The sequence below is a fragment of the Triticum dicoccoides genome, chromosome 2B (assembly GCF_002162155.2).
Source record: "Triticum dicoccoides isolate Atlit2015 ecotype Zavitan chromosome 2B, WEW_v2.0, whole genome shotgun sequence".
Lineage (NCBI taxonomy): Eukaryota > Viridiplantae > Streptophyta > Magnoliopsida > Poales > Poaceae > Triticum > Triticum dicoccoides.
In genome coordinates this window covers 44,125,080-44,138,491 of record NC_041383.1, presented here as the reverse complement: position 1 = coordinate 44,138,491, position 13,412 = coordinate 44,125,080, and the positions used below count along the sequence as shown (strand labels likewise).

The 13,412-nt window shown below is 47.7% G+C and overlaps 1 protein-coding gene and 1 pseudogene across 3 annotated transcripts; both read left to right on the top strand.

Annotated features, from left to right (window-relative positions):
• The first annotated feature begins 636 nt into the window (after positions 1-636).
• On the top strand, positions 637-3,555 carry LOC119362019 (annotated as a pseudogene).
• A 2,892-nt stretch (positions 3,556-6,447) lies between these two features.
• On the top strand, positions 6,448-7,810 carry LOC119362018. Of its 3 annotated transcripts, none has more exons than XM_037627191.1 (2): positions 6,448-6,602; positions 6,765-7,810. In XM_037627191.1, exons 1-2 carry the CDS (start codon positions 6,494-6,496, stop codon positions 7,505-7,507), a joined length of 852 nt encoding a protein of 283 aa, XP_037483088.1. In that variant the 5' UTR covers positions 6,448-6,493; the 3' UTR covers positions 7,508-7,810. The 3 variants fall into 3 exon arrangements, with proteins under 3 accessions (XP_037483088.1, XP_037483087.1, XP_037483086.1); XM_037627190.1 differs by having other exon boundaries at positions 6,448-6,708; positions 6,859-7,810; XM_037627189.1 differs by having other exon boundaries at positions 6,448-6,717; positions 6,859-7,810.
• Positions 7,811-13,412: the final 5,602 nt, after the last annotated feature.

The following is a 13,412-nucleotide window of genomic DNA, read 5'->3' as shown; positions in this document are numbered from 1 at the left end:
GGAATTAATTGCGAAAAGCAATGCATGCGGTCCACGGCTGGATATATGGTGTACATACATGTATATAAATAAATCTATACGTAGATAAATTGGAAGTTGTTCCATCCTATAAATAGGACATACAGGGTTTCTCTTTCCGGCACCAATTCCTTATCACCCATTCCTCTCCTTGCGTACCACAAGAACGCATGCACTCTTAGTCTTAGTGTTAGCGGACACACCTTACTAGCCACAGCCACAATGCAAACGGCAACCAAGCCTCTGGTAGGCGCACGAGCGGTCCCGTTGGGCCAGAGGGCAGCGTTCCTGGTGCCAGAGGCTCGCCGGAGACCGAGCACCAATACTCGCCGCACCAGGGTCAGCAGCACCAGCACCACCACGACCACCACTACCACCTTATCTGACGGCAATGGGCCGGCCCTCACCACGGTCGCCAAGCCGGGCCACCAGTATGACCTCAAGCAGACCGTCGAGATGAAGGCCACGGTGTCGGTGCACATGAGAAGTTTCTGGTGGTCAGATGAAAAGAAGGAAAGGGCCCGTGATTGGGCGTACGATCTTATTCTCAGCTCCTGGTTGACCCTTGAGCTCGTTAGCTCAGAGTTGGATCCAAGTGAGAAACCTAATTCGTCCCATTGAATCATTCTGTGCTTTCTTCCCTCCAAGTTTGTAAACATGGATGATGGTTTATTTTTCTCTAGACTACGTAGAAACTAGGCCTAATGAATGTGGTTTGTCCGGCGGCTGCAGAAACGGGGCAGGAACGTGATGTAATACGTCCGATTCTTCCTCACGTGGCCTAATGAATAACGTGCAGGGATCCTTTATCACGAGCTTTCCCACCTTGGCGTCGATCGACGCGTTGTACGATGATGAGTTCAGGAACCAGCCTGTCCAGCCAGAAGGGGGATACATCCGATTCTTCCTCGATTTGCTTGGCAAGGAGCTGGTACACCTCGTTAAGCTCGAAGGGGCGGAGTTCCTGGAGGGAATACGTAGAGTCTTCAAGTTCGAAACACCCGAGATTCACGACAGTACGTAGAGATCTGTGACCCAAAATTACACCGTTGAAAATTTCTTTTCAATGATATAATTTTCTTTTGACATATAACTAATATTTTGTTGATCAAATTAACGGTCTAATTTTCTTAATTTTTGCTGATATGACATACCACTACCCATGCTTACTGGATCCATGTTGAAAATGCAGGGGACAAGCTTGCTTGGTTCAGAGACGAGGAGTTTGCGCGGCAAACCCTTGCAGGGATGAACCCACTCAGCATCCAACTAGTCACGGTACCTTCTTTCTCACCTCCACGGCACCACTATATGTCAGTTTCAGTTCATCACCATATACCCCCACACATTGCAGAGGGAATAGATAGCAATATTTTGCTATGGGATTTGCTTGTATGAATCATGTATATTATTTATCTTAATAATATGAGAACTAAAACTTAAAATACACATGATTTACTATATTTATTTTCTGATATGGAACTTTTCCATGCATGTTTGTATGTTAGGCATTTTCTCATGCATATTTGCATGTTGAGGTAGCATATGTGCATGTTGAGAAACAATAGAGCAATATTTTACTATATGAGTTGTTTATATGAAACATGTATATTAGTTATCTTAATAATATGAGAACTAGAACTATAAGTACACATGATATGATTTGCTATATTTATTTATTGAGATGGACCTTTTCCGTGCATGTTTGTATTTTAAGATGAGCATTTTCTCATGCATACTTGCACGTTGAGGTGACATATATGCATGTTGAGAAAAAAAATAGAATTGTGGGGGCTGACTATTCAAATATAGAAGATAAGCGAAAATGAAAACTATGCATCCAGGAGTTGCCTATCGCCAGCAAGCTAGACGAGCTAAAGTACGGCCCCGCGGACTCCCTTATCACTACGGAGCTGATTGAAAAGCAAATTAACCATATCATGACGGCCGATGAGGTGAGAATTAATGGCCAATGAACTTATTATATATGCATGAACAAGTAATATTCATAATTAGTTTGTCTGCGGATTGAAAATTGAGAATACATATATAGGCCGTGGCTAACAAGAAGCTGTTCATGCTGGACTACCACGACTTGTTGCTTCCATACGTGGACAGCGCGCGCAAGCTCGACAACAAGACGATGTACGGATCACGCACGCTCTTCTTCCTGGCCGATGATGGCACGCTCCGGCCGATCGCTATCGAGCTGACAAGGCCCAAGTGCACACACAAGGAGCAGTGGCGTAAGGTCTTCACGCCGGGATCGGGTTACAACGGCAGCGTCACCGGGTCCTGGCTATGGCAGCTCGCCAAGGTCCATGTGCTATCTCACGACACTGGCTACCACCAGCTGGTGAGCCACTGGCTGAGGACGCACTGCTGCGTTGAGCCATACGTCATTGCGGCAAACCGGCAGCTGAGCCAGATGCATCCCATCTACCGGCTGCTACACCCGCACTTCCGCTTCACCATGGAGATCAATGCACAGGCACGAGGTATGCTCATCAGTGCCGATGGCATCATTGAGAAGACCTTCTCGCCGGGGGAGTTCAGCATGGAGATCAGCTTGGCGGCGTACGACAAGCAGTGGCGGTTCGACATGGAGGCCCTGCCAGAGAGGACCTCATCCGGAGGGGCATGGCAGTTAGAGGGGAGGATGGCAAGCTGGTGCTGGCAATAGAGGACTACCCGTATGCCAACGATGGCCTACTGATTTGGGATGCCATCAAGCAATGGGCATCGGACTATGTTGTGCACTACTACCCGTGCGTGGCAGACATCGTCGACGATGAGGAGCTCCAGGGTTGGTGGACGGAGGTACGCACAAAAGGCCACGCAGACAAGCAGGACGAGCCATGGTGGCCAGAGTTGGACTGCCATGAGAGCCTGGTCCAGGTCCTGGCCACCATCATGTGGGTCACCTCGGCCCATCATGCCGCTGTCAACTTCGGCCAGTACCCCATGGCGGGGTATGTCCCAAACCACCCGAGCATCGCCCGAAGGAACATGCCGTGTGAGATGGGCTCAGAGGAGGAGCTCGCATTCAAGGCTGCGCCAGAAAAGGTATATTTGGACACATTGCCATCTCAACTCCAGAGTGTCGCGGTCATGATGACATTGGACCTCCTGTCATCGCACGCATCAGATGTTGAGTACATGGGCGCGCACCAAGAGCCGGCGTGGAAAAGGGACGGGGAGATCAACAAGGCATATCAGGGTTTCCAAGCAAGGATGAGGCAGATCGCGGTGCAGGTTGAAGAGTGGAACAAGGACACCAACCGGCCAAACCGTCACGGTGCGGGCGTAGTGCCGTACGTGCTACTCAGGCCGTTGGATGGTGATCCGATGAAAGCTAAAATGGTGATGGAGATGGGCATTCCCAACAGCATTTCCATTTAATCAGAATATGAAGTGTCAAATGTAACACAGTAGAACATATTTGATTCCTATTTGCTGCAATATGTAAAGACCATCTTTTTATTGTTACATTTATAACACAGTGAAACATGTATAAACATATATTTTCGTTGTTGAGTGGATATATGTTTCTCAAATGGGCCTGCGTGCCATTTATTTGCTGTAACCTGTGAGTACTTTCCGCTCAAAGTTGGTAGTGTGCTGTTTGAACGCATGTAGTTGCCTTTCTAAGTTAAAAGCACACTCTTCCGTTCTGTCAAAAAAAAAAGGAGAAACAAGGGCGATCTCATCTTAGGATGTGTTTGGTTCAAGGGACCAGCTAAATGGATATGGGTATCCCTAACCAGTTGGCTAGGGATATCACTTTTTTCTGTTTGGTTGGGCAAGTAAATTTAACTCATGTTATGTTTGGTTCGGAGGATGAAAGGTTGAGGATATCCACTGAAGGAAATCTGAGATTGGAAAATCTGAGAGGAAAGTGTTATGCATCTCACTCGTGTAGTCCCTTTTTTCTTGAAGCTCCTGTCGCAGAAAACTAACAAGAAAAATCTGAGATTGGAAAACCACGCACGTACACCTCACTTGCCCTTGCTCACCACGCATGCATGCCACACTCTGCAACACGCAAGGGCACTCTGCTTCGGCAGCCACTCCTGCGAGCTCTACTCCACCAGTCGCGCCCGCTCGCGCTATGCCCGCCGGCCGCGCCGGCCTTGATCTGCCAGGCAGCTCCGCCGGCGCTACCTCCTCTGGCCGGCACGCGCCGCTTTGCCAAGGAGAAGGAGGGCACGAGTAGATCAGTGGACGACCTTGATCCGTCCTCTACCACGTCGTTGCTCCATTGCTGCTTTGATCTGCAGCCGCCGCCGCCCACGGAAGAGAGATCTGGAAAGGGGAGGGTGAAAGGATAGGAGGGGTCGGTGTCTTTTGACCGGGGAGGGGGGGCGAAGAAAACGATTCGGACGGAGGGATGGCTACATCCGCCACTTTTTCACGGACACGCGGAGCCGAGATTTTCAAGAATATTCCACGAATCTGGCTGCCCGTATCCCTCCTTGTCCACGAAGCAAACACCTGATATCCTGAAAAAAAATGGCTATCCCTATCCAGGGAGGGCTAGCCAGGCAACCAAACACATCCTTACCGCCTTGGCTGTCCGCATGTCCCTGGGTTCCCTTTCCCTTCGACAGCCGCTCCGGCGGCAGGGCGGGGGATCCCATATCCCTGCTTTGGTGTGTACATAAGATTTGGATAGTTAGGGTCCCGGCCGGTGGCGTTGAGGAGGCCGAGGTGCTGGTGGAGCGAATAAATATGTTGTGTTTCCTTCCCCTTTGTGTTGTCGTCCTCTGTGCATGCGGCTTTTGGTGCTTGGGATTTTCTGGATCCGGCTACCATTGTTGTCTCTGGGCATTGTCACCGTGTCGAGAAGGCGGCTACGCTATGGAGTTTTTGTCTCCGGGCTCCTTTGTTGTGGCGGGGTGCGCTCTGTTCTCCTCATGTAGCCTGCGAGTCTTGTACAGGAGTTGGACCAGGGTGAAATCTCACTCCCTCTTTTTTCACGCAGGTGACGACTTGATTCTACTGGTTCTTGGTCATACTGCTTCTCCGACGTGCTGGTCCTGTTGGACCAAAGTTGACGACTTCCCGTCTACGGAGTCTCCGTCCACAGAATACAATATCTCGCTGGCTCCGCGTTGTAGGCATCATCGCACCAACAACTTGAGTCGGTGGTTGTGGTTGGTCCGTTCTTGAGGGACCCAGTTGTACTATTTGTTTCATTGTGGGGTGCTTTGTATCACTATATCATTAATCGAAGATGAAGTTTTTCCGCAAACACACCTATGGATGCAGGGTAATATCAGTTTTATTGTGAAATGAAATCAGGAGCGGGTGCCGGGGCAGCTAATTTTAAAAAATATTGCCATAACATGGAACACATCTACTTATCTATTATATAACAAAAGCACGATATGGATCGGAACTAGGTAAATAGTCTACAACGAAGATCCGGCGTGAAAAAGTTGATGCACGTCGATGAGGATGATGTGGCCTCTCGGGTCGGGGAAGGTGGCGTCCGCTCGGGGAAGGAGGGGAGGCTCGTCGGAAGATCTGGCGCCGCGACCCAAGTGGGGTGACTTCGGATGGAGGGGGAAGGGGGGAGTAGGAGCAGGAGGAAGGAGTGACACGGCGAGTGCGATCGGCGGCGATCGAGGGCGCCGAGGTTAGGGCTCGAGAGGAGGAGAGAGGACAAACCGCTCGAACCAAATTTCAAAAGAGTACGCACGATGATTGGGTCTATATAATGAAGTGTTTTATTAATGCAATTAATTTAATTGAAAAATTTCGGACGAGAATACCCCTGGACTTAATTGGGCCGATTAAAGGTAAAAAAAATTTTAGGTCGAAAATACCCTTGGGCTCTAAAAGGCCCAGTTATTCTAATCCGTTAGATCGCCCATATAATACATGTGATTTGGTGTATTACGATGCACCGTAAAATCTTCCTTTTTTATTTAATTCTACGCCAACTCATCAAAATTGTAAATTGTTTAGTTGGCGTGCATTATACTAGTTATGATACTCGCATGACGGAGAACCTTATCCAGCTATACAAACACATCCGCTGCACTAAGAAATACAGATATACAAACACATCCACTGCATTAACAAACACGGGGCGCAACCGCGCAGGTGGCATATGCAACATGCAGGCGGTCAAACTAGGACGCTCATACGTGCTGATCGATCTACACGCCGCATCAATTGCCCCTGCACGCAAACATTTCTTTAATCTAATCATCTAGCAAGTTGTACTGTACGTACTAGTTGATTTTCAAGCAATTGGGTGTGTGATTCCTGCAGCTATGCACATGCATTGCACGCACGCAGATGCCGGTTCGGATCAGATCGGATGGACACCGGCAGGAAGATTCATCCCAAGCTAGCAAGCTGGCTTCACTGGCCTATTTATATATCCGGGTGCCCATCTAAATCCATCCATCTTGGGTTGGGTTGTTAGCCATATCAAGTTAGTTCAACACCAGCCCACCTATCCATGGCCATGGGTATGGGTTCCAACAACAAGCGCAGCAGAGCGGGCGTTGTTGTGTCGTGTGTAGTCCTGGGCATAGCCCTGCTCGTCATCGATGTGGCGGGCAAGGAAGGTCGGGCGAGAGCCGAGCAATTGGCTGAAGAGCATGGGGATGCAACCTACTGCTCCGCGTTGTGCCGCAAGCGGTCGGACTCCGGACCGTGCTACAATGAGTGCTTGTACGGGTGGTTTGTAGTACTGCTCTGCCTTTGTTCGTTGTGAGCGTGCGTATGAGGCTGGCGGAATCTGTTCATGCATCACCTGGATCAATTTGTTTGCTTTCGTTCCGTTATACTAGTTACAACTAAATGGCATTTGGCGTCCCACAGGGTGACAAGACAAGAAGAAGCAAGAGGAGGTGGTGCAGTTGGAGGGCCAGCTGGTCTCCTGGAGATGCCGACAGAGCGCGTCGGGCGCGAGGGAGAAGAGAAGGGGAAGCAGGCGGATGCCGTCATCCCTCTGAGCGACCCAGTCTGGTGCTACAACGCCTGCCGTGAACATCCGGAATTGGACTACAACCAATGCGTCAATGATTGCTACGCTGAGAATATGCCGGACGCCGGATGGGAATCAACACAACAGGAAGTCGAAGAAGCAAGAGGAGGAGTTGTTGATGGGCTGACGGCGGTGGGGAAACCACACTGCGACTGGTTCCGCGACTGTAGTGTAACGCCGTGCGTCTGGCGCTGTGGGAAGAGGGCGCAAGAGGAGGTAGGTATACACAAGTGCGACTGGTTCCGCGACTGTAGTGTAACGCCATGCGTCTGGCGCTGTGGCAAGAGGGCGCAAGAGGAGGACGATGAAGAAACAAGAAGAGGGGCGCTCATCAATGTCCTGGCAGCTCCGAGGCATGAGGTTGCTGTTGGAGCATGTTCGTCGACTGTGTACGTGGAATCATGCTATGCCTGCTGCCAAAGGGAGGTTACTAGAAATCCAGAATTCGACTGGTATGCTTGCATTCGCAGTTGCCACGACTAAGATGCTCTCCCAATCAAGAAGGAGCGAGAGAACAAGAAGGACGGCGTAGTCCCGCAGGCAAAGTAGTCGTTTGTAGTGAGCTTGTACTAGCTCGTTTTCTTTCCAAACAAATAATGTGCCGTGCAGTGAATCCGTCACAGTCCATCTGTTTGCTTTAGTTCTGTTTTCTTTTCCAGACCAAGAAGTTGCTTCTGCCTCCTCCACACGGACTGCATCCAGTGCTCTAGCAAGAGTTTTGTTATTTAGGTGGTCGGTTTTGTTGTTGGCTACTCTACATTGTTAATTATTACTTATTTCAGTTTTCGTCCTATTTCATGTGCGAGCACACGGCCTTCTGTGTGTGTGCCGCGCTTTTAAGGCCACCACCGCTTTCCCTTTTTGTGAATAAAAGGAGGTGTGGGTGTGATGCAAGAAAAACTGCACTCGTGTTTCCAGTGTGTTTGAAAATTTTGGTTATATGCATGGCGTCAAGGAATCAAGCTCACTTGTAGCTCCAAATTAATATAATGAAGCTAACTGCACTAGATCGACACAGTGCTCCCAATATTTTCATACCCAAAAAGTAATGACTGAAGGACGACACGTCACGTTGTAACTGCACCAGATCCACTCAGAGTAATAATGCTAATATATTCTGACGGCAAGGCTGCATGCACATGCGTTCACCACGTAGCAGCTGAGCCACTTGATCCCACAGCCCACAGCTGGAGTCTACATGCATGTAACCGAGGAGCATCTAGCCAAAGCTGGAGCGCACAGCTGAGCCCCTTGAACTCCACAAAATTCTACTTGTGTATAGAGATATACGTCCAACATTTCACTAAGACATCCTTCTAACATACGAGTTGCATTAAAAAGAAATTTTCGTGGAGTTATCATACATGCAAACAATGCATGTATTGTTACTATTTATAAAACTATTTATTACAAGATATTTCATAGTTACGTTGACCACATCTATATGTGTGAACTTTTTACCATTTGCTAATCATACTTTTTAGATGATGAGCTTCGCAACACAGAGGCAAGTGGCTATTCATTTGAGCTTGCGCTTCGAAGACTACCAATAGTGGGAGTAACATAAGTGATAACATCATACATATTTCGAGAAAATAACCAATGTGTGATGTAATTAATAAGGAAAGAGAGCCATGTGATAACGTAGTAGTATGTTACTCACACTATGGGTAACATCACACATACCAAAACAACATTAGTTTACAACCTAAGACTACTCATAGTGGGAGTAACTGCAGCAGTAACATAAGGTCCAACTCAGCAAAATTGCTTATGTGCCGATGATTTAATGAGGGGAGAGAGTATGAGTAGTATCACACATACGAAGACAAGATGAGTTATAGTCTACACTAGTAGAAAAGAGGGCTTTGGTTCAGGCCGGGTCAGCCCATTAGTCACGGTTCAGTCCAGAACCGGGACCTATGGGGGATTGGTCCCGGTTCGTGAGCCCAGGGGGCCGGCCGGGCCATGTGGGCCATTGGTCCTGGTTCGTCTGGACCTTTTGGTCCCGGTTGGTGGGACAAACCGGGACCAATGGTCCTGACTCCTGGCCCACCATCATTGGTCCCGATTGGTGGCTAGAACCGGGACAACTGGCTACCCTTTAGTCCCGGTTCATGCCACGAACCGGGACCATTGAGGTGCCTATATATACCCCTCGCCCGCGAGCAGAGCACTCCACAGCTCTGTTTTTCTCTGGCCGGGGAGGGGAGGGCTTTGTGGTGCTCTAGCTCACCTCCTATGCACTTGAGGTGTTCGATGAAATGCCCGAGCCACACTAGTTAAGCTTTCTCCTCTCAAAGCACGACCTCCGAACTCTATTTTTCCCGAGATTTGTCTAGGTTTTTATTAGCGGCCCGTCATGCCCCGTCCCCGTCTTCACTGTCGTCGATCGCCCGCGCCGATCTCGTCGCCGGCACCACCGTGGTGAGCCTCTTGTTCTTACCTTCTTTCTGAAAAAAAATTCTTGCTTTAGATAGATACTTGTCTAATTTCTTACTATTTTATTGCTTGTTATTATATAGTGCGATGGTTTTGGTATCCGCCCCCATCGGCCCTCGTCCTGTCTATGATTCGGATGTGGTATATATAATCTTTATAACTATTGCTTCATTTATTGTTTATGAAAATTATGCCAACCAACGTGACATAGATTTTATTTATCTAGGAGGTATGTGAACCAGAAATTCCAACCGACCCTATTGTCGAGAGGTTAAATTTATTTGAAGAAGAAAACAATTTCTTGAAGGAAAAAATAAAAAAAATTGAGGAGGAGAAGATGATATCGGAGTTGCATGTTGCGGATGTCGTCGATGATCACAAGATCAAGATGGATGCAATGCGCTTGAAGATTAGAAAGAATAGAAAATATGCCATTCATACCGAGGCTTGGTATCATTATGCCGTTGGATCAATTGTTACCTTGGTTGTGATTATGATCGCATTTGTTTTCACATTGAAATGTTTTACATAGTTTCAATGTATGGTTTAATTTATTTAGATGCTCTGGAGAGCTTTATGTTGTTAGATGAGAACTATGTATGTACTTTGGTTTTAATGTGATGATGAACTTCTATTAATTTGGTCACCTAATTATCTATTCATGATGTTCTGTAGTGGTTTTTGACACACTTAATTATATATAATGCACGCAGATGAACCGACAATGGATGTACGGTGACAGACACACCTCCGAGTACATTAATGGCGCGCATGATTTTCTCGAAGTGGCTGAGGCAAACAAGTAGAATGGTTTTATGTGTTGTCCATGCCCTAAATGTGGGAATACAAAGTCTTACTCTGACCGGAAAGTCCTTCACACCCACCTGCTTTACAATGGTTTCATGCCACACTATAATGTTTGGATGAGGCACGAAGAAATAGGGGTTATGATGAAAGACGGTAAAGAAGAAGAGGACGATGACAACTATGTGCCCCCTGAATACGGTGATGCTGCAACGGGGGAGGCTGCTGAAGATCAAGAGGAACCAGATGATGTGCCTAATGATGCTGCAATGGGGGAAGCTACTGAAGATCAAGAGGAACCAGACGATGTGCCTGATGATGATGATCTCCGCCGGGTCATTGTCGATGCAAGGACGCAATGCGAAAGTCAAAAGGAGAAGCTGAAGTTCGATCGCATGTTAGAGGATCACAAAAAAGGGTTGTACCACAACTGCGAAGATGGCAACACAAATCTCGGTATCGTACTGGAATTGCTGCAGTGGAAGGCAGAGAATGTTGTGCCTGACAAAGGATTTCAGAAGCTACTGAAAATATTGAAGAAGAAGCTTCCAAAGGATAACGAATTGCCCGACAGTACATACGCAATAAAGAAGGTCGTAAGCCCTCTAGGATTGGAGGTGCAGAAGATACATGCATGCCCTAATGACTGCATCCTGTACCGTGGTGCGTACAAGGATCTGAACGCATGCCCAGTATGCGGTGCATTACGGTATAAGATCAGAGGAGATGACCCTGGTGATGTTGACGGCGAGCCCCCCAGGAAGATGGTTCCTGCGAAGGTGATGTGGTATGCTCCTATAATACCATGGTTGAAATGTCTGTTCAGAAACAGAGAGCATGCCAAGTTGATGCGATGGCACAGTGAGGACCGTAAGAAAGACGGGAAGTTGAGAGCACCCGCTGACGGGTCGTAGTGGAGAAAAATCGAGAGAAAGTACTGGGATGAGTTTGCAAGTGACCCAAGGAACGTATGGTTTGCTTTAAGCGTGGATGACATTAATCCTTTCAGGGAGCAGAGCAGCAATCTCAACACCTCGCCCGTGACTCTATGTATGTATAACCTTCTTCCTTGGATGTGCATGAAGCGGAAGTTCATTATGATGCCAGTTCTCATCCAAGACCCTAAGCAACCCGGGAATGACATTGATGTGTATCTAAGGCCATTAGTTGAAGAACTTTTACAGCTGTGGAATGGAAATGGTGTACGTACGTGGGATGAGCACAAACAGGAGTAATTTGACCTAAAGGCGTTGCCGTTCGTGACCATCAATGATTGGCCCGCTCTCAGTAACCTTTCAGGACAGACAAACAAGGGATACCATGCATGCACGCACTGTTTAGCTGACACCGAAAGTAGATACATGGGAAGCTGCAGGAAGAATGTGTACCTGGGCCATCGTCGATTTCTTTCGACCAACCATCAATATCGAAAGAAAGGCAAGCATTTCAAAGGCGAGGCAGATCACCGGAAGAAGCCCGCCATGCATAGCGGCGATCACGTACTTGCTATGGTCAATGATTTACACGTAATCTTTGGAAAGGGTCCCGGCGGACTAGCTGTTCCGAGTGACGCTGAGGGACACGCACCCACGTGGAATAAGAAATCTATATTTTGGGACCTACACTACTAGAAAGACCTAGAGGTCCGCTCTTCGATCGACGTGATGCACGTGACGAAGAACCTTTGCGTGAACCTGCTAGGCTTCTTGGGTGTGTATGGGAAGACAAAAGATACAGCTGAGGCACGGCAGGACCTGCAACGTTCGCACGAAAAAGACGACATGCCTCCAAAGCAGTATGAAGGTCCTGCCAGCTACGCTCTTACCAAAGAAGAGAAGAAAATCTTCTTTGAATACATGCTTAGTATGAAGGTCCCGACTGGCTTCTCATCGAATATAAATGGAATAATAAATATGGCAGAGAAAAAGTTTCAGAACCTAAAGTCTCATGACTGCCACGTGATTATGACGCAACTGTTTCCGGTTGCATTGAGGGGCCTTCTACCGGAAAATGTCTGATTAGCCATTGTGAAGCTATGTGCATTCCTCAATGCAATATCTCAGAAGGTGATCGATCCAGAAATCGTACCAAGGCTAAGGAGTGATGTGGCGCAATGTCTTGTCAGTTTCGAGCTGGTGTTCCCACCATCCTTCTTCAATATCATGACGCACGTCCTAGTTCATCTAGTCAACGAGATTGTCATTCTGGGGCCCGTATTTCTACACAATATGTTCCCCTTTGAGAGGTTCATGGGAGCCCTAAAGAAATATGTCCGTAACCGCGTTAGGCCAGAAGGAAGTATCTCCATGGGCCATCAAACAGAGGATGTCAGTGGGTTTTGTGTTGACTTCATTCCTGGCCTTAAGAAGATAGGTTTCCCTAAATCGCGGTATGAGGGGAGACTGACTGGAAAATGCACGCTTGGAGGGGACTCAATAATATGCAGGGACGGATATTCTTTGTCTCAAGCACACTACACAGTTCTACAGAACTCTACCTTGGTGACCCCGTATGTCGATGAACACAAGAACAGTCGGCGCTCCAAACACCCGGAGCAGTGCGACGACTGGATTACATGTGAACACATCAGGACTTCCAGCAGTTGGTTGGAAACACGTCTCAGAGGTGACAAGACTGTTTGTGATGAGTTGTACTTGTTGTCCAGGGGACCATCTTTGACTGTATTGATTTACAAAGGGTACGAGATAAATGGGAATACATTTTACACGATTGAACAAGATCAAAAGAGCACCAACCAAAACAGCGGTGTCCGCTTTGATGTGGCAACCGAGAGGGGAAAGGACACATATTATGGTTACATAGTGGACATATGGGAACTTGACTACGAACAAGATTTTAAGGTCCCTTTATTTAAGTGCAAATGGGTCAGTCTGTCAGGAGGCAGGGTACAAGTAGACCCACAGTACGGAATGACAACAGTGGATCTGAAAAATCTTGGGTACACTGGCGAACCGTTCGTCCTAGCCAATGATGTGGCACAGGTTATCTATGTGAAGGATATGTCTACCAAACCGAGAAAAAGAAAAGATAAGGAAGCTAATACATCATACGAGCCTAAGCGCCACATAGTTCTTTCAGGAAAAAGGGACATCGTGGGAGTGGAGGGCAAGACAGACATGTT